Here is a 27,855-nt window from a genome sequence, read left to right as displayed (position 1 = left end):
TTATAACGTAACAGGCTGTCTTCAAAGTCAGAAACTTGAGATGCCATGATGTCCTGCTGAGCTCCCCAGAGCTGGCCTGAAGTGTGCTCATTCAAACCAAAACCTTCTGAAAGTGCAATAATTATGCACTAGTGCAAGTCCTTACTGAGCATGTGCTGTTTTTCAGATTTATGACATGGCCAAATTTGGAGGAAAGTTTTACAGGAGTGGCCAAGTTCCACAGCCTTTGTTCCAAAACATGAGGGCACCAAAGCTTCTCAAAAAGAAGGTCACCAGAATTTAAGATGTGCAAACCATGTAGCCTCACTTATGGAAACCCCTGAACTACTTCAGCTGAAATATTCCAATAAAGCTGAGTATAAGCCAGAGAGATACAGTATGGAAAATATTAGTGTAATCAGTGAAATTTTGGTAAAGTTGTAAGATGCTGAATAAAGTAATCTTCAGTAATATGCCATGCTAGCAGCTTGAAGGTGTATATACATGCTGCTCATGATTGTTTTCCCTTACCATAAGGAATCTGGAGAATTTTGAGAAAGTCTCGAAGAGACTCTTTGTTTCCTTCAGTAGAAGCCAAGGTGCAAAATCACTTTGTTTTATTTATATATGTGCTATTCCCCATGGAATCCCATGGACCCCTTCCACATACCCTTATAGCCAACTATTGTGTATTCTACCACATGTGTAAAATGATTCTTACTTACTTTAAAGACACTACACACTTCCAGTCCCTAATGACATCTATAAATATAATGAATGCACAGTTAGGGACGTCAGTTGGTCACAAGCATTCACAGTAGTGTAAAAACACTGGGTTATGAAAAAGATCAGATCTGTGATAGAAATAAGTGTTGTTAAGTACTGATCACTGGCAGGCATGAGACTCCATTGAAGTCCCATTGAAGTCAGTGAAGTTCAAGGGCAGATCTATGCTTAGTACATAGCCATACCAATATCAAAATTGCTTTAGATATTGTCTTTTTCTCTCATTAAAATGAAAGTCCTAATTTTCATAAAATCATAGAATGGTTTGGGTTGGAAGGGACCTTAAAGATCACCCAGTTCCAACCCCTGCCTTGGGCAGGGACACCTCCCACCAAAGCCCCATCCAGCCTGGCCTTGAACACCTCCATGGATGAGGCATCCAAAGCTTCTCTGGAAAGCCTGTGCCAGGGCCTCACCACTCTCATAGTGAAGAATTTCCTCTTTATACCTAATTTAAACCTACCCTCTTTTATTTTATAACCATTACCCATTGTCCTATCATACATGCCCTCATAAAAAGTCCCTCCCCAGCTTTCCTGTAGGCCCCCTTTAGGTACTGGAAGACTGCTATAAGGTCTCCCCGGAGCCTTCTCTTCTCCAGGCTGAACAACCTCTACTCTCTCAGCCTGATATTTATTTTTTCTTTTCCATTCTCCACCCAGCCTGCATTTCTGCTTGAGATTGCCCCAGCTCAGAGGCAGGACCTTGCACTTGGCCTTGTTGAACTTCATGAGGTCACAGGCCCGCCTCTCAGCCTGCCCAGGTCTGTCTGGATGGCATCCTTTCCCTCCTTTGTGTCAATTGCACCACACAGCCTGATGTCAGCCAGCAAACTTTCCGAGGGTGCACTCAATCTCACTGTCCATCTCACTGTCACTGACAAAGATGTCAAACAGCGCCAGTCCCAATACTGGCCCCTGAGGATCACCACTCATCACTGATCTCCACCTGGGCATTGAGCCGCTGACCACGACTCTTTGAGTGTGACCATCCAGCCAATTCCTTACCCACCAAGTGGTTCATCCATCAAATCCACATTTCTTCAATTTAGAGACAAGGATGTCATGTGGGACAGTGTCAAACACTTTGCACAAGTCTGGGTAGCTGATTTTTTTGCAACCTAATGAGCTATTATTCGGCATAAAATATGTAATACTTCACTGGAAGTCAGATTAATTAGAATAGGCTTCATTTTCCCATAAATGTACCGTTTCCTTGTCCAGTCTAAAACAAGGCAAGTCTTTTAAACTTTGAAAAAAAAGTATATTTATAGATCATTTATTATGGGAGTGGTAAGTAGTCTACTTCCTTGAGATGTAATTGATTAAAACTACTTTTGTACCTCACATGTGAGCTACAACACGTACATGACATTCCTGTGTACAGCATTTCCTGGTGAACTGTCATTCATCCCAAGTCCTAGAGACAGAAATGGTAAGATAGTTAAGAGAGGTCATCTGCAGTACCCTGCATTATTTTTCAGGCTGAAGATTATACCCAGAATTGTTTTAAGAAGTACTGAGTCTCCACATAATTGCTTTCAAGGCATATTGCCAGACTAACACTTCAATTATTCAGAAGAAGAAATAAAGGCCTCTTTTATTGTTGCTGATAACACCTTTCCTGCATCTGAAAAGATGTAAAATCCATTCTGTTTTTTTCAATAGTTGTGCTGTTCACTTCTGTTTTCCTTTTGCTGGGTTATGATGATAGATTATTTTATCCTTCTTCCTACTTAATTTCAAACAGGTTTCATTTTCAGATTTTCTTGCAGTAGCCCAAAACAAAACTATGTTTATCCGGTGTTTAAAGATGCTTTGTAAATAAAAAAAAAAAAGCTTAAGGAGGGGTCATTTAGACCCATGTTTTCTAAAAGCTTCATATTACAAAAACTAACTTGGATCTAAATTCAGCCTGAGAGTATCCTTCTAATAACAATCAGACTGTCTACTCTTGTAAACATTTAGTTTCTGATCCCACAATCATTAATGATTTTAAACAGCAGTAACATAACCTCATGATATTAGCAACAACCAAAAAAAGCTAAAATAAATGTTCTTTTTTTCCCATTATAAAAAAAATCTTTTTCCCTGCAGACTGCCATTTTCCAAGAAAAATAGATAGTATTTGCTAAATGGAATGTTATACTCTCTAGAAAATATAGGGTATTTCTACTTTCTTGTCTCTAAATTACTTTTTAAAATAATAAAAATTAAAAACAAAGGCAGAAATGGATGTACATGATTCCACTGTCTGATGTTGTCTTCCTCTAACCACCCAAAGCTTTCTCTGAAATAAGTAGGAATTAAGTGTGTGTTCAGTGTTAGGGTAGTGCTTTTATGGCCTCTCCAGTTGTGTGTTTTTGTTGTTGTTGTTGTTGTTGTTTGTTTTTTTGTTGTTGTTGTTTCTTTAACACAGACTAATAACATTAGCTTTTTCGCGCATGACATTTTTGCCTCAGAGAAATAGGTGAGGTCCTATCGGCTTTTTGTGAACCTTCTGTGTACCTTTAAGTTTAACCCCTTGGAGCTTGCAGGATCATTAGGGACTTCTGATCTGCCCCTGTCCGAGAGCTGCATGCTCATAGTCCTGGTCTCTCTAGAGGAACTCTAGCTTCTAGTTCTGCTTTTCTCTCCTCTCCTCCTCACCATCCATGGAGTCATACGTTGAAGGATTTCCTGGTGACTAGAGCATGTTATTTACATTAATTGCTCTGAAAGTTCATTGAAGGGGGAATATATTGCCACCTGTATATGGCTGTTAATGCTGTGGAAGTTTTTTGGAGGTGATGGGCACTCTTATTTCCTTGCAATGAATATGCAGGTAGATTTATGCATGGAATGACTTCTTCTCAATACAGATCTTTTTGAGGAAAAGGCACACGCAAGCTTCATCATGATGATGGGGAAACACAGACTATGAAACTGATTTTTCCAAGGCAATCTAGTCAACTGGTGGCAAGGCTGACGTTGTCACAAGGGCTCTTGGCTCCCTCTCTCAGACCATTAGGATGCTTACACTAGCTCTTAAGTATTAGTTTCTATTTGATTTATTCTTCCTATTCAAGGATGGATTACATACTGAGATAAACAGTTTAGAAGACCTTTTTTTGTGTGTGTCTATTTTTATCATTTTTATAAGGACTCTTCCTGGACAGTTAGGATCCATGAGTGATTCACAGAGCAGCAAAAGGGACATGACTCAGGAGGAGACCTCCTGCATGTATTTTTCATCCTCAGGCAAAACCTTTTAAAGCAGCAGATTTCCATTCCATACTGGGTGCTCCCTCATGGTGTGTCTCCACCACACCAGTGACAGTTCAGCCTGCCTTTGAGCATCATTCCTCCCCAGGAGTCTCCAGGATGAGGGATTGCCACTAGCAGCAAACAACATTGCTACTGATTGGTTAGGGAAAGCTAAAGCATTTCTGTGTAAATCGGATGTTTCCTTCTCTCCTGGAGGCTGAGCATGCCTGTGTTTCATGATCCCTGTGCCTATAAACTGATGTCCAATGCCTGAAGCTGGAAATGTTCACTTTGTAACATCCAGAGCACAGCTAAATCCAATTCTGGAGTATTAAAAATATGTCTCAGTGCAGCAGCTCAGATAGCAAAAGCAGAGTGTGCATATTAGTGCACACTTCCTTAACCAGCCCTGAAATCAGAGTCTGTCAAACAGATGCCTGGAAGTGGATTTGGACTCTTACAGAAAGTGTTTCCTGTCTTAGACCTTTCTGCACACAGTGTACAAGGGGTTAACAAGGGAGCTACTTTGCAAACAGAGGCAGAAGGTCATTGGCGGCAACAGCAAAGACTCCTACAGCCTGCCATGGAGAGCCTTTCACCCGGCATTTCCCACCCAGGGGACTGTAAACATTGGCTCGCGGCCATGGAGTCCTACAGAACTTCTCTTTACTTTCCGCATATACATTTATGCGTCTTAATGGACACTGAAGCACGGCAAGTTAGTCCTGCATGTGCAGAAGGAGAGAGGGAGCTTCTGTTCAAATTTGAGAGAGGAGGGAAAGAGCCATTACTCACGCTGGAATTTGAAAACATAGAGATATGCTTGTTCGGTGGTACTTCATGTAACATAGCTGCTGTTCTCAGGCAAACTTTCTCAACTCACTGGAATGTGTAGAATGCTGTCACTTCATCAGAACCCAGAAGAGCTCTTTTATCTGCCATTTGTTAGTAACTAGCAATATTGTTCTTATCTCGTTGTCCTTTAGCCTGATGCAGTGCCCTCAGACATGAGAACTTGTAACATGAAAGCACTCATTACCTTGAGCATTCCTTTTTGTATTGTCTGAAGCTTTTATCTCTCTAGCTTAAATAAGATGCTTTGTATCAATTTTGAGAGAGATGAGTCATCTGTAAAAGGCTGTTCTGCAATATCATTTTCACAATAGAACATTTTACATTTTTATAAGACTATTACCACTCTGGAAGAGTCCTCAGCCATTTAGACTAAGTCAGATCTTTTTCACCCAACTACTCTATCCATAATTAATTTCCTAAAGAATCTGACTTCTTGAAAATAACCAAAAATAATAATACAAGCTTTAAAGATAAAGCTGGGAAATAAAGCTTTGCAAGTTCTAGTACTGGACCAACAGTAACTTTCTGTTTTTCTGCTGAATCATCTGATTCATAAGATCAGTATAAGAAGTCCTCTAGCACTTAACAGTGGACAAAAATTTCTTTGGGGTTCTTTAAAAATTTGTGCTTTGCTTTGTACTGCAAATCATAAGTTTTGGCCAATGAGTGGTGTATCAAGTAGCAAGGGAGGAGATGTTGCTTCTCTCTCCACAGAACAAAACAGAGTGCCATCCTCTAGAGCTTTTCTGAGTACCATCTATTAGTCAGAGAGAGAAAATACATTCTGCCTAGATCCAAGGTAGACTCCAGCCTGGTTAATGTAATTAATGCCTGACTTTATTTTTATCCAGTGTTGGTCTAATGTAAAATGCATACACATTCCAGAGAGCAGTATCCAGAAACTCGGCTCCTCGCCCCTTCCAGCTGATTGTCCTTAAGCACTCAGCTACTTTCAGACACAGTCTTGCCCCATGACTCATATACTCCTGGCAGAATAGTGACTTGGCTTCAGCAAAGGCAAGGAAAGAGCTGTCACCCAAAAAGCCCCTAGCCTAGTGGTCAAATTCTTTTCTTGGACGTAGGAAGTGCCTGTTAAGTCCCCTTCAGGCTGTGTTTCCACTTTGAGATTAACATAATAACATCTGTAAAAGATGTTAATGTGGATGCAGACACGTATTGCTTTCACTGCCACTCCTACTTATGGGCTTCACTTAGGTGGGACTCCGTATGGACTTCTGAGGAGAACATTCAGGTATCTAGAGTATCTGTCTGCCTAAACATACATCACACAGTAGAGCTTCAGCTGAAACACAGATGCTTGTTTCTGCGATGCAGGTCTTTATATATATGTGTGCCCATCTACACTGAATACTCACAGACATTTTCAGATTAAGAAATGAATTTAATGAGCAACGATGTCTACAAAACTCATAACCATGGAAAGTCAGTGGCTAGCGTCCAACATTTTGATGGGTCTGAAGCCTACAAATGTATTTAAATATGATATTCTGACACCCTGAAGACTCTACTTAGCCTTTCTGTCCTTTCTATGTCGTCCTTGGCTTTGCCATGGAATTAAAGGCTTACAGCCAGTCCTTGTCCTGCTGATATTTACTTCAAACCACAACTCATTTCTAATGATCTGTGATGCACTCGTGTATAAACACATATACCTATCTGTCCATCGCAAACAGTAAGTTCATCTTGTTTGTTTGTTTTGTTTTGTTGTTTTTGAAACCTTTATAGTTCCAAGCCTCTGTTTTCATTTATCCTTCTGCATTCATGTCAGCTGTCATAATAGGACTGAAGTTTACACCCTTGTGAAGTAGTGAGGGCAGATGCATCCCCAAGAGGAGCTTCTACTGCAGAGAAGCTGCCTTGTTTGCAACCCTGGGTTCCCTTTGGGTTTTGCTGTAATATAGGAGGTTTAACTGTAAACTATTGCTTCACATGAGTATCATTGACAGATGTTGCTCCACCAAACCTTTAATATCCTATCAGTGACACTGGTACTTTGCCTCCAGGCCTCTCCTTAAGCCATGCTAGAACCTGTATCACTAGCAGCACAAGCCTCTACTTCCAGCAGGGACATCACTTCACCAGTCTTCTTTGGAGGAGAGCTGTGTGGCTGCATAACACTGCATCAGGTGCTGTATGAGCTTCCCCTGTACCACACCATGATGCTTGGGAAAGGTTACAGTGCTTGGTGCTATGGGTAAATGAGTATTTCTCTTAGGAGTTGATGGGACATATCAACAAAGAGAGCCCAAAGTGACAACAATATTTTTTAACAAGGATTGCTAAAATGTAGCCTCATTATGGAAAAGTAAGTTGAGATTTCTCCTGTGTACCAGCTTTGAAAGTTACCCAGACCAATATCTTAATTGTAGATGTGCCAAAGACACTCTTGTCCAAATCAGACTTTCAGTACAAAAGACACATGGAGAAATATTTTGAGATTAATTGTGACTGAGCTTATAACATGTTTTATTTTATTGCACATTCTGGATGAAGGCTAGGTAAGCTCTTACTCAGCAGCTAACCTGCTGATGCACACATCCTCTGCACACACTGGCAGATGCAAAGATAAAACTCTCTTACTTGCATGCACTGACTGCTATTTGTGTCTTTACTTTCCTATACAAGTCTTGCCATTAACTCAAAGCACAGCAGTAGCTCATAAGTTTCATTCTCAACTGAATGAAAACTGTATCCTGTAGAAGTTGCTTGCACCAAGTTTCCCCTTCTATAAAGTCCCAAGCTGGAAAACTTTTTTTCATAAAAATCTATAACAATTCCAGCTCCTAGCAGAATTCTGTGTTAAGCTGTCATCCAGGAGTTACACATGCCTGTAAATGGTTTGGATTCTTTCCGTCTTTTTGAAAGTGACTCATTTGTTCAGGCCACTTTTGGTGTTCATATTTCATTACAAATTTTAATGAGAAAAATTATTATTTTTTTAGTTCTACCTTCTTTCCCACCTGGAAGTAGTCATAGAGTCCGCAGTAAAGCCTATCACCTAGATAACTGGCAGTATTTATTCTATTCTTTGAGACTGAATTTTGTTTGTGCATCATCTCCTTTTGTTAAAGATGGTTTGAAATAGAAGAGTACCCAAGCTCCATGGGAGAGAGGTCTGTGGTGGCCTTCATGGTTTTGCTTTATTTAGGTTTCTCTGTTGAGAACCAAAGCCTAACACAGTGCCTCAGGAAGTGGGGAGACTTTTTTCTATTAACCAGACTGGTTTTCTAGTAGCATTGAAAAGCTGGTCTTCGTTATAAAGCCAAACCCTAAGTGGCAAGGCTCGGATTCTCTAGTCTAGCCATGATGAACTCAGAAAGAGACAAGGCAGTCACAAGGGCAGCTTCGGGAAATCTCAGCATCCCCTTATCTTGGAGCCAGCCATGGTTTGCTCCTTGATACAAGCTAGAGCTACATGGTCTTGTTCTCCCAGGGACTGGGCATAAGTGAGGTGAGAGACAAAGAAAAGATGGATGCTACCCAGCTCAGTGGGAATATGGATGGTACTGAGTTGGTTTTGTAGCTACCTAAACACATAGAGCAGAGCAAAGCAACCAGAACAAGTTCAAGATCAGATACTAGAAATTGCAACCATTTCCTCAGCTAGCTAATGCCAACAGGTGAATGACATGAGTGGCAATGGGCCAGATTGCTGTGGTCAGATCCAGAACAAGATGTGCATTCCAAGGCACCCACACAGGCTGCCATCTTTTTAAGGCTTTTTTTTTTTCTTTTGGTATTGTGCAAGGAATTCTTTCTTCTAGTAGGTGTTTGACTTAACTACATAAGAAACCAATGGTGTTTATTTCCTCCTGCCTTTGTGTTTTTTTTTCAGCTCTGAGGTGGATTATTAGAACTTGCTCTTTCAGCCTACAAATTTCATTTGATTATTGAATCTTGAAGCAGGACTGAAGAGTGGTAAAGCCCATCATTCTCAATGCCTTTAAGTATCTCTGTATAAACTGCAATATCAAGAAAGGCCTTATTGCATGCAAAGCTGACCACTTCTGTAAAAACCTGAGCCATCCCATATTCCATGGAAGGCTGCTCTGTACCTCAGAGATTAAGGCATCGTGGTTTTGATTTTAGTACATAGCAAGCATTGGCAAGTCTTTCTTACATTTCCATGTGCTCTGAACCAGGTATTGTGATGATACTGATGTTATTTTTGCTTCTTTATTTTTATATAGAGATAAAACACTTTTCAAGTGAAGTGTTAGGTATTCTCTAAGAAATGTTCTCTGTATGGTATCAGTACAGAATTCTATGAAATATTGTGCTTAATGGAAATATATTTCCTTGTATTATCTTTGAGATAAGTTCTGTGTTCTTACTAATGGGTGAAAATATTACATCATCTTAAGAGCCTTTTCCTTTCTAGTAGCTGTTTCACGCAGCTGCTTAGTGCACAGAGACTTTTGAGGTAAAAGCCACTGAATGTAGGTAAAGTGTCTTCCGCAAGTATTTATATATGCATGTATGATGTGCAAACACACACACACATACACACACACAGACATACACATATACTAACATGCAGTCATGCTCACAACGGATGTACCTAGAAATATTCTCCAGCACTGCCATCACACTTGGTTATGTGGTTCTTCCTAGAAATAAAAAAGCAAAATTCTGATCAGTTTTGTGTGTATAAACCATCAAAGAAATGAATGGTTTCTTTATATGTTAAGTTATCTCACAGTTGATGCTAAATCTTGCTTTCATCAAAGGACAAATGTTTTAACATAAAAAAGAAGAGCTCACATTCTAAAATAACAACTTGGTAGTGGGTGGTATGTGTGATCAGGATTTTTCTCTTCTATAAATAGATGTTTTTTTCGTTCATCATTTAACTAATGAAATAGTAAGAACCATCTTTCTACTTTTCACAAAGCAGGTAATTAAGCTTGCCTCTAAAACTGATACAAATATGAATAAAGAGATAAAACTGTTATTACCGTGTGCATTTCATAAGACCCATACGACTCAAAAAGATGTCATTTGTGTACATATTTATATATATATATATACATCTTTTAGTCAAGGAATGAATTACTTTCTAAAAGCCACTAGGGTAGTTTGATTCATTTTTACTGTAAAAGGGAAACTATTTCAATGTGTCTATAAAAAGAAAAAATACCATCTTTCTCTAAGAAAGAAACATTGCAACCAGCCATACCTATATCTATATCTGCAATGAAACTGGAAGTGGTTATATAGTAGTGGAAGAACCACTATTCGATGATGATGATGATGATGATGATGATGATGATGAATATTAATATCAATATCAACATTAATATTAATATTAATATTAATATTAATATTAATATTAATATTAATATTAATATTAATATTAATATTAATATTAATATTAATATTAATATTAATATTAATATTAATATTATGTTCAGACTGATACTATCCCTGGGAACTAAAGCACATTGTATAATGTAGAGGTTATTACCTGTCTCCATTGCAGTTAGCAATAACATTAGGTCTTCAGAGATAGATTAAAGAGTCCCAGGCTCTTTACAAACACAGAACATTCAGTGAATCTTACAGGCACAGTTATAGGAAAAGACATTAAGACAGTCCCCATCAAATAAAGCAGGCACGCTCCTCTTCCACACCAGGGATGAAAAGTATGTTGAAGTCATTTTTCCAAGGCTAAAAAGCTCATGTTACCACCACTTATCTTGGCCTTATCACACTTTTTAGACAGGTGTGTTTTGGTGGGTTGCTGTGCGAGGTGCTGCAGGATGCAATGAGGCATCAACCTCTCTCTTCCTCTTCCATCTCTCCCTGCTTGCCCCTTCCACACAGCCCAGGCTACCCCTTCCCTTGGCTCCTGGGACCCCCCCACATACAAATGCACAGTTTACCTATAAGAGGTCTGTGTACTCTGCTGATGCAGGGTTTTGAGGTGCCTCTGGTGGGCATGGAGGAAGGGGAGTTGGGGAGCAGCCCCACTCCTGGAGCAGAGCAGCCAGGGACAGGGACATGTGGGTGCAGGAGGACAGGAGGCAGGCGTGCCCAGGCTGAAGGCCTGCCTGTGGGACGCGGAGCAGGGCCTGCCTGGGCTGCCCGGGCAGGCACCGAGCAGCACACAAGGTAGATGTCAGAGCCTGAAGTCCTGCAAAAGTGCCATCTCCTCCTTATATAGGGTCACCTACCTTCTGGATTGCCTCCTCTGCCCTGCCCCATGCTGGTTGTGAATCACTATTCCAGACCGCAGGTACTGAAATGTGGTATTTTTTAATACTACATTGAATCCATATTAAATAATGCTACACTGTCAGTCCAGCAAGGCATTTGTAAGCATTCTCATTTAAGACATTACATTTCATCTTCTGAGACTCTGTGGAGATTCAGCACAACATTTCCAGCAAGCAAGAGCGAAGTACATTAGAGAGAGAGTCTGCAGTGGAGATTGAAGCCAGGCTTCAATCAATATGCAAGCCCCGATTTTAGCCATCTGTAATTCAGTCTTCTCCACCAGTCTGTGGTGAATGTGTCAGGCTTATTTACACAGCTGAGGAAAAATTTTCTACAAAGTTTGAAGAAAATTAGGCAAGTCGTTTTAGTCTCTCAGCCCTCAATAAGAAGCCATGCTGTAGCAGCTCCATCATGAAATTTTAAAGATTGCACTTTAAACCCTCCTGAGCAGTTTGAAGCAATAGAGAGGTTTTTTGTGATGTTGAGGAACCATAAAGCAACACTACAGAACTATATTCTGCATGCTGCACCATATATGTTACAGTTACATCCACTTATTTCTACTCAAAAAAAATAAAGGACAAAAATAAGTGAAAAAGTAAAAGATTCCCCAAAGGTAGTGTGAAAGCTTTATTAATGAGAATTGAACAAAATAACTGAGTTTAAAAGCTTTTTAAAAAGTTACAAATAATCTTTCATGAGGCTGAATTGCTTTAAACAACAAAACGAGCCAGTGTCTAATGGCAAATATCTTGAACAAAATCAGCACCAAAAAACAGTACAGTAGAAACCACAATCACAAAAGCAAAAGATTTGGAAGAACTTTATTTGGATTAAAGGATACTTTGTAAGAATTTAAGCATCCTGTTAATTGCTTTTGTGGAGTGATGTCTATGAAAGTTAATATCTTAAGAGGTTTTACAGGCCTCCTCAAAGTCCCTTCAGAAATAATCGGAGTAGAATTAATCACATCCAGCTTTAGATGTCTGCAATGAAGATGTCTACATGCGGGCCAGTCAGCTAGATTCCCCTCACAGACAGCAAGCAGTTACAGCATGTGTTCATTTGACCAGTACAACACACTCACTGTAAAATAAGTTGAATGGCACCCTGGGAATACCAGCTTCTTGCCTCTGAGTGTAAGGGAGTCTGTTTGACTGGCTCAGATGTAGATACCTAATGTTATGTGAGATGGATCCTTGTTCAGGTGCTATCTCGCTCTAATTTCTCTTTATGAGGACTCTGTAGAAGAACTAGACTGCATTATGTATTGGGAGATGAAGCAGAAAATATCTGAATAAAATTTTTCATCTATGAAGCAATAGTTATGGATATGGGATACAAAAGCAAAAGAAACACTACTCTCTCTTTTCATGACATCCAATGTCTTTCATTGGTTTCTACATGCAAACTTTTGTGACCTTTTAAACCCCATGTTTAATCTTAGATCTGGCTGCATCCAGTTTTAACAGCCCAGTTTTCTTCTGCCCTGTAAATGGGAAGAGAGGGGAAATAGCTTCCCTGCGAGGCTTGCCATTACCCCTTGAGCAAATCTGGGTGGGATGAGGAGCGGGCCATGATCCCCCAGCCCATCACCCTCCTGGAGCCCCTCTGGTTCAGCGGAGATGAGGGAAGCATAGCAAAATGCCTTCTCTCTGGAGTGAAAGGAAGACCCGGAGCCACAGCGTGACTCACTGGCTGGTGGAATAAAGAGTGCCAGGAAACATTCGTGGGTACTGGAGCTCAATTGTCTATACTGTTAAATTATTAGAATGGTTCCTGGCACAGTTTTGAGTTATGCCAACTAGCCTTCCCCCAGACAGTTCCTAGGCAGTTAAGCATGGACCAGAGACCATTCCCAATAAGCAGTTTGCATGCGGTCACCTTTTTTTGGAGGCTTGAGAATTTAGTAACATGGACATAGGCCACTCTGTGCCTGTTGGTCTCCGTGCCAAAGGAACATTTCCTGTCCCATTTAATTTCCCAGCACAGACATAGCCACTGTGTTACAGTCTGATCCCTGCTTTGTTCCTGTAGCTGTGCAACTGGGCATTGGTCTGTACTTAAAGTCTGTGGCAAACCGAAATGTAGTCTTTTGTGTCTATGTTACTCAACCCCATCCCTAAACCTCTGTTTATCTTTGTCTTTTTTGAACTGTATGCTATTCAGACAGCAACTATATTTGGAATGGGCTGTGTGTAATGTGCAGATCCATTTAAATTAAGCAGTTATCCAGAAGTGAAAATCTGCTCTGTAAAGTAAATGGAAATTAAATGAGACAGACACGATGCCTAGATCCTGTGTTTGCACTACTAGTGAGCAGATATGTACTACTAATCTGATTTTATATCAGAAATAGGGATCATGAAGTGCAGGACTGAAACTCCTGGGCCTTAGGTGGTCCCAAATAGCAACGTCTGTGAGGTATAATAAGGCAGACTGCTTTATTTGAAAATAAAGCTATCTTTCTTCTTCAGACTCTAAATGCAGCTTTCCCCTGACATCTCACTGAGCACGTTTCCTTCTTCAGGGAGTCTGACACAGTGTTGGCACAATTTGGCAGATGTTCTTTCCTTTCTAATGTCTCTCAGATATATGCTTCATTTAATTTCATCCTGATGTGGTGCCTAAACCTACTGACATTGAAATGCTAAGAAGCAGTGATCTGCAGCTACTGATACTGTTTTTTTATCTGCTATCATCCCATCTTATCTGGGTAGTAAAATATAAAATGTGCACTGGAAAAGGAGTGTATCTGCTCCCTTAGGTCCCAGTGTGCAAATTATTCTCAGTTTTCTTGTACATAACATAATCCGTAGGAAATATAAACATCATGGTACCCCCAGAACTGACAGAGCAGGCTGCAAAGCTTAAGGCAGTTTAAAGGGGGAACAAGAGATAATTTGGCTCAAAAATATTTGGAGGCATTCAGAAGAAGAGGGGACAGTGTGAAATTCTGGAGAGCTTGGGGGTGCACAGGAGCAGGCAGGGAGCGTGATGGAAGGTGGAGCACATGGTAAGTGGTAGGCATCAGGCCATGTCCACCTGGGCATTTGCATGTGAGCAGCACTGGGTTAGGCACATTCAGTGACATCAAGGGGCCACTGGCATGTGGCAGAAAGGCTGAGATGGGAGAGGAGCCGGGAGGTAGGGGGAGAGCTGAGAGGAACGTGGTTGTTGCATGAGAGGAGCTAAAGAGGCCAGGCAGGGTGACGGGAAAGAAGGAGGAGACACTGGAGGGAAGTTTATTAGATGAGAGGGCTAAAATGCAACATGGTCACTGAAGCCTACAACCTCAGAGGTAGCTAGGAGCCTTGTGCCACATTTAGGATCTCCATCAGCACGTAAGCACGAACCCCTTTTCCTACAGCTTGAACACCAACAGTCACAGTGCGTGTGTGGCAGATTTTCAGGGCAGGCAGAATTTAAGTGAAGTACAACAAAGCAGAAGCATGGTGTTTTGATCCTAAAAGGGGGGCTTTATCATGAGCAAGTCTTGCAGGGAGAGCCTGTCTCACTGGTGGTGTGGCTTACCTAAGCAAAGCATTTTTTCATTCTAAGTCAGAACCGTGCTAAAGAGGAAGCGATGATCTAGTTGTTCAGCCACCATATCCTGTGTTCAGAATAATTTTCATTTCTACTTATCTGCAAATGTTAATGGAATGTCCACAAATATTTTTTCTGGTTTCTATGGTAAGAGAAAGAGAGTGTGAAACTGTGTGTCAAAACCACTGCATCATTTGCCTCATCCTGTGCTTTTCAGGAGAAGACCCTGAGCACCAGGCGAGTCATCTGTGGCATTACGTGTGTGCAAAGTGACATTTAGTAAATTTTGATCCCTTTCAAGTTCATGTTTCAGAACACAGGCTTGCACATTACAAACCATATGGGTTACTTGATCACTTTTATAATTACCGTAACGACAGAGTATATCAAAACAGCTCCACACAGATTACTTCCTCTCTGACTATAAAGCGACCAAAAGGCACTTGCTGGAATTCAGCTGCGAGACTTTGGAAATAACTCTTTTTAAGGTTTAAGGTTTCCAAATTACTCAGAGGCAGAATCTCCCATTGCCCTGCTCACACATGCGTGGAGCTCAGCAGCAGGGTGCAGGCGCTGGGGGAGCTGTGCCAGCACGCCGTCACGTGGGGGAAGCAGCAGACGTGCTGCGTGCTTCCGTGGCCTTCTGGAAACAGCCCCACTCCCCCAAGCCTGCGGCCAGGGGCCTGCCACGAGCTGTGATGCTCCTCTCAGGAAGGGGAAGGAAAAGAGCAGCCCCCTACCTTGATGTATTTCCCTGAGAAAGGGGCTTCAGCACAGGGCGCACCTCATCAGAAGTGCTCACCAAAGTGTCTCGTAACCGTGCATCCCCCAGTGCTCTGCCTACGAGAAGTGCAGGGGGTTAACCTTTGGTGGAACTGGGGAAAATAAAGCATCTTTTCACTTTATGAGAAAAGCTGTGAGGGTCTCAAATGAAGAATCACTGGGTTTGGTGGTATTTCCACAGATCCAGTGATCGCACAGCTCTTGCTCCTGACACAGCACCCAGCCACTGTCAAATAATAATGAGCCGAAATTGTTATACTTGACCCCTGAAAGCAGTGTTTCTTCAATAATCTTTTCAGCAGATTTCCTGAGAAAGTGAAAATCAGAGTTTGAGAGAGATATCTGCACCATGAAAAATATGTGTATTTTTAGGAGGGATTCTCGCTGATTCAGATAGGCCAGTGCCAGTAAAAATCCCCTGACCTCAAGTTACATTTGTCTTCTTTCCCCAGAGTAAATCTTTGAAGAAACTTTAATTTTATATAGAGAGAAGTATTTTGGGAAAAGATAATTGATATGTTAACAAATTGGAAACAAGTCCAACGGAGTTAAATAATGCCCAGCTTGTTTATGTGAACAGGTAGCTGTACGTGGAGATTGCCAGTGCAGTACTTTGCACTGTGTTATTGAACTGTTTCAAAGACAAATTTTATGAATAGAGATCAAAGCGTTTAAAAGGAGTGTTAGCAAATATGACCACTTGTGCAAATATCCATGAACCTCCCTTCAAAAGCCTTTCAGTAGTTCCAAAGGCTGTCAGGGCATGTAATGATTGTAATAAATACTGTATTTGCTTTTGTTTCAGCTGGCTTTGACCAGCAAATTCGGCTGATTACTTCCATTGTTATTTTTGCTTAGAAGACAATTATATTGTTATCATTTAAAAATAAAACACTCTCCTTACACATTTCTGGGTACTGGTTTTCAAATTCAGAACTAACTATCTTAGTTATCATACTTTTTATTTTCATGTCATCTTTGAACTTGTTTCTTTTCAATAATGCTTTTTTTTGTTTGTTTCATGCTTCGCATGAATTTTCATGAATTTCTTGTTTCTTAATGCTTTGTGCTAGCTGGAGAAAGAAACCACTAATTTTTGAGAACCTCCCTGCCTGTAGATTAATACTGATGGAAATTTAAATTATAGTATACGCTAAGAATATATTGCCATTTAGCTGACAATCTGTTATGGCTGGATTATAACTGCAGTCAGGAGCAGAATACTCCTGTAGCTCTGAGATTAAATTTGAGCAACATAATAGGTCACACGGGGCTGTAAGGAAGCTCCTTGTGTTCTTCTGTAAATAGACTGAAGATACAGTCTGCCTCATCTGTATTTGGTCTACTTGTGGGAAACAAAAGGATAAATATAAGCTGTCCCATCTCCATTGTGGGTCCAATGTGCAGGACTCATCAAAGTACATTGGTGGAGTGGTGCCGGTAAAATTCCAACTGTGTCTCTACAATACATTGCAACATGACCAGCTGCCTTAAAGCAGGCGCTTTATGTGTCAGATGTCCCTGGGAAAAAACTGTAATCATTTGGAAATCAATTGTGAGAGAAGTTGGTGCTGGTGTAACCAGCAGCACGTGGGCAGAGACGGTCACAAACTGTGAAGGTCAGGAACCCGCCAAGGGTCCCAGCACTGTGTTCCTTGGTTAAAACAACAACAATTTAAGGTATCTCCCTGTGCAAGGACACCATGCTGGGCAGCACTGGGCCTTTTGTAATGGGCAGCTTTGGGGAGGTTTTAACTTAATCTGCATCCAAATGATAAAATAATGAGTGCCTTCAGTTCAACATGAACAAAACTTCTGAGACGGGTAGGACGTTTTTACCCATGTTGGCCAGTAAACTTCAGTTAACCCCATTTCTTTAGGAAAACAAACAAACTATGAAGAATTTAGGATAAAGATTAGCTACACATTCTGTTTTGTCCTATAGGTAAACCCACATTTTTCCTAATTTACTGGTTTCCAATTTTGGTGTCAACACCTAGGGGGTCCAAAAAAAAGTGTTTAAGAAGAGCAGGCCTTGTTCAACAGACTAACTAATGTTTGTTCCATGGGAAGTGTGAAGCTCTACTGGAAAATGTTTGGGGTCTGTAAGTTTCAAAAGCTTTAAAGAATTGTTCTGATAGTGTGCTGTGATATCACACCAATGCTGTACAATGATACTGTATTTTTGCTATGCTGTGAAATGCACTGTTCTGGAGAAGTGATCTCACTTCCTGACTCATCATCACTGCAGCTATACATAAGGAGATTTTTCCATACAGGACCTTTCTCTATGCACTTGTCAAATCAGTTTGCCATAATCTGTGAGGTTTTGCAATTTGGATGAAACTAAATTGGATCTGTGTACAGCAACACTTATAAGGTTGCGATTCTGTAACTAAGCAGGCTCTATCTTACCTTCCTTTTTGTTTTACAGGTTGTTACTTTGTGGTATAGAGCGCCTGAAGTTTTGCTTCAGTCCAGCTATGCAACACCAGTGGATCTTTGGAGTGTTGGCTGTATATTTGCAGAAATGTTCCGTCGAAAGTAAGAAATGCTGTCATATTTTCTTCACTGTTTAATTTGAAATTTAAAAAATGTGCAATGATTTCTGTTACAATACCTTAGACCATGATTATATTGGAAAGGACTGATAGGATGTTTCATTTACAGCACAGAACATAAGCACCCATTGCAAATTCATACTTTCCTCTGCCTTGGAGCCTTTCTTTCTGAATGGGAGTCTCCATTAGCTCCTGATAAAGCCCAGATGAGCATCGTTGTATTCCTGTTACACCTGAATCCAAATGTAGATAAATAAGGCCTAGAGGAGCTAGTGATTGTTTTCAGTAAAGCTACATTCTGGAAAGAATTTAGCCTGAAGAAGGCAAGTCCTAGTGTTCAGCAGAGTCTTCTTGCTCTGGAGTTGGTGCATTAGCCCATCAGTTGTTTGCTTGCAGTCCTCCTCCTCTCTTGGCATATCCATGATCTTCAAAGTCACCATAAAGAGTTGATTCCCAGAAACACAGAAACAGAGGTAGGAGTTTTTGAAGAATAAGTTATTTTTCCAGGGTGCAGCATAACAGAGACAGTTAAATGTAATAAAATAATAATAATAATGGCTTTTTTTCTGATTCAATTAACTGTCAGAACTGTTTTTGCTGTAAAATATTAAAGCTAGATAGAGTTGATTTGTGAATGTGAGAGGAATACGCATGTGCTGTTCTTTCCTTGTGGAAGGGCAGTAAAATGGAAGTTGTACTATGTAGGATGCGGAAAGGAGCAACCCCACAAAAACCTTAGCAAGATAGACCTGTTTCAATATTAACCTGATAATATACACGTTGGTTGAGCTTACTGGAAAAAAGTGTGATTGTCTAGGTGATCTCTGTAGAGAAACTGTATATAGTATTTTGTAACACCTACACAGTGAGATCAAAGAATATATGTAAAGAAAATGATACACTATGTGGTCTAAAAAACAAAATCAATATAATTTACAAGAAGAAACCATACTGCAAGGATCTTGAGAGAAAACTATTTAAAAACAGCAGATTGAAATAAATTTCTGCAATGTGAAGCTCAAAATACTAATTGGAGTCTCCCAAAATAATTTTGGGACTCCTCTATTTATTAATGTGGAAAATAATAATAATAATATGGAAAAATCATTTTTCTTGGGCTTCTTGCCTGGTCAAATGGCCTGGGTAGAATTAGTACACTCCACCCTCTGTGTGTGACTCAGAAATGAGGTCAGAAAATGAGAGGAAAGAAGAATGTGGATTTTAGGAGGATCAGTTAAGCCCTCCATTGCAATCTTTACGAGATTTAGTCTTATACCACACACTGCCAGGTTCACAGTGGCATTAGGCCATTGATATTTTTTTCTGATTTAAGCAGCAGAGACAACAACTTCATTTTAGGATTTATGAGAAGAATGATACAGGACAAACAGCTGAACATAGAACTTTATTATTTGTTCAAAACACCAATTTTTTTCTCATTTAATTTGTGGTATTCTGACAGATAAGAAATATTACCATATGCAAGCATTACTAAATTATTTTTATTTTTGTGATGTATGAGCCTCAATGACTCTCCAAATCACAAAACCCAACATAGTAAATTAAATAAGGGACAGTTATATTTTCTATTTGTTTATAAATACAAATATTACATTAATGTTACAAAATCAGAGATTTTTTTTAATGGAAATAAGATCTGACTTGAAGCGGAGTTTGATAAAACCAGGACTTCTACTATTCCTGCCAAATGCAGGGTCAGTCTGACATTCTCAGCCCTAAATCTGGGAGACAGTCAAAAACTGTAGAAGTCAGAAATCTGCCAAGTCTGTATGTACTATGTTGTTTCATTGGAGGCAATATGACTTTCACATACTGCAGTATACAAGCGTGATTTGGAAGACTAATCTAAAGCTTCATTTCCATAAAGCTACAATGAACAGCACTGAGCGCTATCTCCATGGACTGTTATACTGGGTTAATGTTGCAATACTCTGTATGATGTATATTGTCTTTCTGATTTTCTTCATGGATTGCAAAAGAAAGCACATGTTACTGTGACCTTGGTAGCAATAAACTGTAAAATTTTGCAAACTCCATGGATTATTTCCAAAAGATTGAATAAATGGAACAGCTATTTCTGCTGGAAAATGGTAGTGCCCTTGAGTAATCACCCATTTGCATTTCCACCAGTGTTGATAGGATAAGCATATGACAGTGTAGCTAAAGCTTAGAAGAGTATGTTGGTTTCACACTTAGACAACCTTCTTACTGTATTACTTGTTTCCTTATTTCCCTACTCTATTTTTCTTCCTTTTTGAAAGTTTTTAAAGCTTTGTTATTTTAAGAAATGTCCTGGGACTGCTCTCAGCCTCTTCATATCACAGATATTTTGCTGGAACTGATTTGGAAATAAAACACTATACAGCATCACAAAATGTATCAGAATGCCACTTATGCCAAGCAAACATTCAAAAGTGCAAACACTTTTTTAACTAGAATTTTTTACTAGAATTTACTAGAATACATTTTTTGTAGGTAGTTGCAAATGCAGTCTGGGTTCTCTACTCTTGCACATGTATGGGAGAGCAGTGAGCTCTGCTTGAATCGTCTGCTGTCCCTATGTTTCTGATTACTATGTCTCTAAGTGGAAGACACCTCATCTAATTTCAACCACACTTAATCCAAACCAGTTTATGGCAAATGTTAGAAAGGTAACATTTTATATAAAAAAAAAAAAAAAAAAAAAAACACATGCAAAAGCATATATACATATATGAATGCATAGACATATATAAATAAATAAATCTCTGTCTAGCTATACCCAGAGTAAGTGTGAACATTTTTCTCATCTTGGCTTGTTCATCTTGCCAAATGACGCTTCTCAGTTGAGAAGCAGGGTCCTGAAATCTGACGTTTGTATAAAGTCACAGCTATATTTGAAACTTGCACATTGTCATTATGGTGCAGATCTGTGGGCTTTTGCACTTTCATGTGTACATACTAGTGTCTTAGTCCATCAGGGTTTGTGGGCATGAAGAATGGGCACGTGAATGCACAAAGACTACATCCTGAAACCCAGCTGCTGATGAGAGCAGCCCCAAATAAAACCTTACATACAAGTGTCTTTAATGGTAGTTTCAGGTTTTTTTCACCTCATGTATTGTCAAGTAGATTGCAGTCACTTATAGCCATATTTGGGTGGACTGTCATTAGTTAACAAAAGTGTAAATGTATTAGTCACAGTGGCTCCTCTTTGATGATTTAAAAGCTAAGGTGTATTGATAATAATAACCAGTAAGGAAACCAGTGTGGTATGCCCTTGTGTGCTACAGTATCCCTCACCAATACAGCTGGCAGGACTGATGGCATCCTTTGGAAGATTGGCACATTTCATGTCTTGTGTCAGTCCAAACAGTCCTGAGCCATTTGCAATAATCTCACACGTTTATGTAAAGTAATATGTTTAGATAAAAATAAGGATTAATTATAAAAAGATTTCACTATGAAACTGAGCATTTTCCTGGCCAGTAGGAAGGGACCTTGTACTTCCTACTCAGCGGACAACTCATTAATGAGTAATGCAAACATGGGAGTAGGCATTCACTTCTGTCTGGACACACGAAACTCTTCCAGCTGGCTCAGGGACCATGGGCAGCTCCAAAGCAGGAAGCCATGACCAGTGTTTTAGAGGAGGGCAGGACTGTCTCTCTCCTTGCTTGGATTAGGTAGTACTTAATCAAGGTGTGAAAGGAACACCTGTGAGAGGAAGAAGACAGGAATCTGAATCTGAGTGAAACAACCTAGTTTTTTAGTGCACCTATACGTGCCCAGTTCAAAATGACTATCCTATGCAGGATTGAAATCACATAGACTAGGGTGTTAGTAGGTGTGTATTTGGAGTAATGAGTCAAATATCTATATAGTAATTCCAGCTAGTCAAATGTAACTATAACATGGCATGAACAACCAAATTTGCCTTTATTTGTAGTAAATATAGAGCTAAAAACAAAACAAAAAAATGGTTTCTGTAGTCCATGTAGTATGTTCATAGCCAGCCAAGCTGAAAAAGCCTTACCTTTGAGAGTGAACAGTGAATGCATGTGCAATCTTCAGTAATATCACAGGTATCAATTTAAACCCAAAACTTGAAAGACCATCCTGTCCCCAAAAAATTTTCCTCCTCCCCAAACCAAAATTAAAACAGTATTATCTCAGTTCCCCCTGCTTCATCCAGCTGAGAAGGAAATTGATTCCATGCACATGGACTTCTTACTGAAACCATTCACACACCAGCTCCATGGTGTTTTAATGAGCCTGCTGTTGGAAAGTTCATCAGTCCCAGAATTTCATAAGCCACAAGATTGGCACAAATAGTATGAGGTTATTATTTATTCATTTTTAAATATTAAATCATGCTTTTAGCAGTTGTCTCATTTTTTCAGCTTACTCCACCAGCTCCTAATATATGTGAGACAGGCATTGCATTGCCAACTATGTCTGAAAAGTGTGGCAGTGGTAAAAGATGTGTGAGTCTGCTAAAATACCTACAGTGGTACAAGTTCCCTGGTGGGACCAAGCAGACATAGGACAAGAAGCTATAAGCATAGAAATAATCTTTGAATGGTGTAAATGTGCCCAATTAGAGGAGCTGCATCATTGTATGCAGAAAAGCCATGAGTCCAAGACTTTGTTAGTCGTGATAATGTATAGCGATGTGATACAGTCAAAGTTTACAGCCTCATCTTGTAATCATGCTGTGATATGAGCACTGGATTTGGGATCTACAGGCTCCCTTTAATCAAACAAAACAGTTAACTGGTTTTAAAAAGCAAGCAATGCATTCATATTCGTTCTTAGATACAATTTTTTACTGTATGGAATAGTTATACAGAATCTTTCAAACTAAACATAGTAGGTCTTCATTCCACTTTCCGAAGAAGCCATAGGTTATTAGTAGAATTTGAAATGCAGCCATCAGATCCATCGTGTGTACTTCTTCTGTGTTGAATCCAGAACCAAATGCTATGATAGGTCTGTGGAAGAAGGTGGGTCCCCACCTGACCCTAGCCTCCATATCTACTTGTGAGCAAGGAAAGAGCAGTCAGCTCTGCAACTGTTTCAGAGCATTGTGGAATAAATATGGTTAAGTGGTTTCAGGGGGGGGAAAAAAAAAAAAACAGCTGAGCAGCCGAGTGCAACAGGAACACCTGTTTTTGAGCTGTCTCCAAAAACTGAAGCTGGAAAGGAAAGTTTGAGCTTCTATTACTGAGTTAAAAGAAAAACTTTTAGATGGATCGTGTGGTAAAGTCTTGGCTTCAGTGAAATCATTGTTGAAATGAACCCTGACTTCAAAGAGGATTGTAACCTCTCTAAAAACAATTCAGTAGGACAGAGTGGCACAAAGAGAGGCAGAGCTAATCTCTGTTAATGTGTACAGTACAGCACTTAAGTACTTAGCCAGAGTGATCACTCTGCAAGATGGCGTTACAAACTGGCAAGGAGAGGGTATTGCATGGGTTTTCCTGGCTTCTGTGCTTTGTACTTCTTGCAGTGTACAAGTGTTTCCTTGTATTACCTGTGAAATAAACCTTGACAGGTGACTTCCAGGGACTGAGACTTTCATTCTAAATAAGAGGTGCAACACGGGAGATGTGATGAACTGTCAGTTGAACAGTTGAGGTTGGAATTCAGTGTCTCCACTATGGTCCTCGTGAGACTGCATAGCAGAAGCAAAAGAGTGTATTCAAGTTATATTTGCAAGAATTTAAGCTATTTTGTTAGTATGATAATCAATATTTGTCTGCCAAAAGATGGCCAAGAAAAAATGTACTGTGACCTACTAGAAATCAGGCCATTGATATGTGAGCTACTGTATGCATGTCCTTACCCAGAAGAGGAAGTATATGTTCCCATTTGTTTCCAGTGGATAGCTAAGTGATAACACATAACAGCGCCTACAAGTTTTCTGGTGCTTTGAATGGAACAGGTAGCTTTTAATTCAGAAGAAATCTGTAGTCCAGTTCATCCTGTAGGCCGTTCTTCTAACTAGCATCAGTTTCATCATGCACTCATTTGGTCTGAATTAGCTGTTCCTACAGGTGCTAATCTTTCACAGACATAGCCCTTTAAGGTTGCATTTTGAAAAAATTAGGTATACATCTGGCAACAGATGTTCAACAGCAGAACCACAGTTTTTGAACTGCTTAAGCATGTTCTTCATCTGGAGAAAGAAGAAGTAGAGAGGACAGTGGGCTTGGGGAAAGTGGTTCATAGAAATTCTGCTATTGCAGAGAACTGCTTTGAAATTTGCAGTGCAGGGTTCTCTACTCTAAAAATATTCCAGTTTAGTCATTCCTTGTGATTAGCTGTTTTGTTGTTGGACAGTCTTGAGGAACAGACAATGAATCTGTATCTTCATAAATGCATGCCTGCTGGAGGATTTATATATATTATGACACCCTCACTTCAAATTAAGTAACAGCATGTCATCACTTAAAAATGTTTTTCATTGATACTGTTCAATTACTCAAAGCATTCAGGGACTAGAAAGACTTGTTTAAAGTCTGTGATCAACAGTAAACTATCATATATTGGAACAGTAGAAACAAAATGCGGTACCACTTATTATGGAGCTTGTACATGGTCCAGATTCTTGCTATAGCCCAAGTGTATTAGTGTAGGCGAAGATGTAACTAAAGGTAGGGTGGTTTGGAAAGGACCCGGAGGGAAAGACAGCATATTGATATAACACACCATAGAGAAAACTCTCTTTCAAACTGGAATCAATGGATACTCTTAGAGTTATATGTGTAGGGTAGAAAATCACAGGGAAAAAGTTATCAGTTTATCTGACTGATAGTAGTGAAGATTTCAGTGTTGTTTTACCTCTCTGCCCATGCAACAATAACACTGTGAACAAAGCCTGGAAATAGATATCTTTATGTATCAATACTACTATGTCAGAATTTGTGAAGGTCTATAACATGGTTTTGTCTCATTTCAGATGCCTTTTAATTTTTGTCAGTCATTTTCCTGTGCTTCAATATATCTGATCACTTAGTCCTCACTGTTTTTAAGTAGACACTGTAGCTATGCAACAATAGGAATATTTCATTTTGCCTACTGGGTCCTGTATTCCTCTATGTCATAAAGCTCCTATTTTTTTCAGGTCTTAGCTTAGCCTGTATTTTTTGTGCTCTGTTTTTGTTTTCAACACATTTCAGAAATGCCTTTCAAAACCAGAGCAAAAATGATCTGTAAGATATTTTCAAATCTTCTTTATGTGGGAGAAGGAAGAGAGAAGTGGAGGGATCAGAAAATAAATCCATGAAAGAAAAGGAAAAGAAAAAAAAAGGGGGGGGGGGGGGGGGAAATCAGAATGAAAACACCTGGATATTTGGGAGGGAAGGAAAAACAAAACCAATACAGTAGGCAAAAAGCACCTGAGTAAATACAACTATGAATGCTGTTTACAATTCAGGGTTTGCCTAAAACCTGACAAACTTCTTAAATGTGGCTTGAGAGAGAACTGTTCACTTTATCATGCAGCAATTTTAAACACAGACTTTGCAATCATATTATCAGGTGTTTTCCAGTAGACCTTAAACCAACGTATCTAGTGGACCAAGAGCTCAAAAGTGTAATCATCTACTTGTCTGCTTGCTCACAGTTAGATTTTGGTAGAAGCAAAATTCAAACAACTCTTTTTTTCATTTTTTTTTTCATTTTTGTTTTTATTTTAACAAGTAAAGGTGGATTTTGCAGCTTAGAACTGTAAAAGCTACAGAGCTTGATTTGCAGCCTTTGAACCAAGGTACTGTACAGTTTTGGCCTGAGTTTGTTTTTGCCATTTTTGGAAATTATCTTGTTTTGTTACAAGAATGATTTAAGTTGCAAGTGCCATTAAAGTTCACCACACTCCAGACCAACTGTACTGGGAGAAGGTTCATTCCTTGGAAAGATCTTGTCAGCATTCAAAATTCTGTGCTTTGCATTTTTCCTCCTTTATTCTTCTGCCATTCATGTGCATATGGGTGTGTGGGAGGCTGATGGTTTCTCCAAACCAGGCTTAATAAAATTGGATTTTTTCTTCCTCCCTAGATAGGTGGCCAGCCTATTACAGACATATTTTTCAAGTATTTCTTAAATTGAATGGACCCAAGCCACAATTTAGCTTAGTGACCTTAGTGATCTGGCGGAACAACAATGACATTTTGCTTCAGACTTTACTAACAAAGGAGGGCAGAAGACCGTACTTGTTCATGCTATTCCAGTTTCCTGATAAGCAGGATTGTTTTCTCTTTAATCCTAACTCCGCGGCAGAATTCCCCTTGGCTTTGGGCAGAGGACAAATGCACATTAATGGAGTGAAGGGCAGATAGAATAATACCTCTAATTATCAAGTACAAAATAGATATGAGTTTCCAAGGCAGCATCACCCCATTAAAAATAAAATACCTCCTTGTTTTTCAGCTCACATTTTCCATCAAGCCTTTTCTAACTGATATCTAAGTGCCTACGGTTGGGCTGATTGATAGCCGTTAGTCAAATCCAGTAACTGTATGGGTCTGTGGTTGGAGATGAGTGGTGAGTGAGTGCGAGCCCATTCACTTGTGGTTTTCCTTCTAGTTTCCAGCCATGCCAGACTTTCAGTCAGAGGAATAGATCTGTTGGTAAGGGAAACCGTTGGTAAACCATAAAAACCAAAAACTGTCACTGCCCAAAAAAAAAAAAAAAAAAAAAAAAAAAAAAAAAAAAAAAGGAGCTCTGAGGCAGGGGTAAGAAGACCTGGGGGAGCTGTGTTAGCTGACAGAGTTTAATCTCTCTCTTAAGCACAGGTGTGGGCCAGGCCCAGGCCAGGGCTGGGTGCTGCAAGGTGGCAGCCGGTGGCCACGCGCAGCCCAGGCCCAGCCTGAGCTCATGAGAGAGCTCCCCACCTGCATAGCTTCCATGTGCAGGTGGCACGGCACTCATCTGAAAGCCTTCGGAATATATCATCATTAAAAAAATGCATGTTCCTTAGAGGGCTGTCAGGCTGGTATGTGACAATCTGAACTGTCCTGACCAGAGGTCAAGGGAAAAGAGCTTGTGGCTAGGAAAAAGACCGCAACATATCAGTCATGATGTAGATATTTGGAAGCCCTTGGTATTAACATTGTGGCATTTGTAATGGTATTTGTAATGTAGTTTGTATTTGGAAAAATGTAATTTGCATTTGGAAATAAGGCTGGCAGCAAAACCACCTGCCTCCCTCCTGGCATTGTGCTGGGAGGTCAACGAGTAGGTGCGCCACCTCGGTGGACTCTGGAGCGTCACAAAGATGCTTTCCTGGAATAAGCCAGGACATCCCCAGCTGCAGGTGGCTTTCAGCAGTTCCTCCACCAGCCAGAGAAGAGGGTAGGCACAAGGCAATATTACCCATGCCCCGTCCTCTCGGCCCCAGAGAGGGACAGCCAGCTGTACGCAGCCCAAAGACTTTGCTTTTGAAAGGGTCTCCTGGCTCTTTCACACAGCTTCCCTCTTCAGGAACTTGGCTGCAAGAGGCTTTGCTTTTTGCCTAGAGTTTGGCTGGGGGAAGCTCTGTGTACTTCTGTTTGACTCGTAATAGAACTAAACATTGTTTTTATTTACTTTTCTCTTTCATAAGAAAATGGCTACAAAAAGGTATTTAAACTCCAAGTGGGTGTACAGGATCCTTTCCTGGACCCTGGTGCATGTGAGAGAGGGGGAGAGAAAGACTAGATGTTAACTTTGGGTCTTGTTGCTGAGCTCCCAAGCATGGATTTTTTCCAAATTGAGTGTCTAGTCAGAAATCCTGATCTGGCCAGCTTTACTGAATTTTCTATATTCGACTGTCCACAAAGGAAGTCTAATAATTAGCTACTATCAGTCAGTTGTAA

General features: G+C 40.0%; 1 protein-coding gene across 2 annotated transcripts in view; it reads left to right on the top strand.

The window, feature by feature from the left end:
- CDK6 (cyclin dependent kinase 6) overlaps nt 1-27,855 on the top strand; it is a 142,297-nt gene that overhangs the window by 80,476 nt on the left and 33,966 nt on the right. For both annotated transcript variants that reach the window (XM_082754391.1, XM_082754390.1), the window contains one exon: nt 17,869-17,978. In XM_082754391.1, the coding sequence (XP_082610517.1) occupies nt 17,869-17,978 (110 nt within the window). The remainder of the gene's footprint in view (nt 1-17,868; nt 17,979-27,855) is intronic.

Source organism: Aythya marila (assembly GCF_965140915.1).
Source record: "Aythya marila genome assembly, chromosome: 2".
Lineage (NCBI taxonomy): Eukaryota > Metazoa > Chordata > Aves > Anseriformes > Anatidae > Aythya > Aythya marila.
Note: the sequence above shows the minus strand (reverse complement) of the source record. Positions and strands in the feature narration are given on the sequence as shown.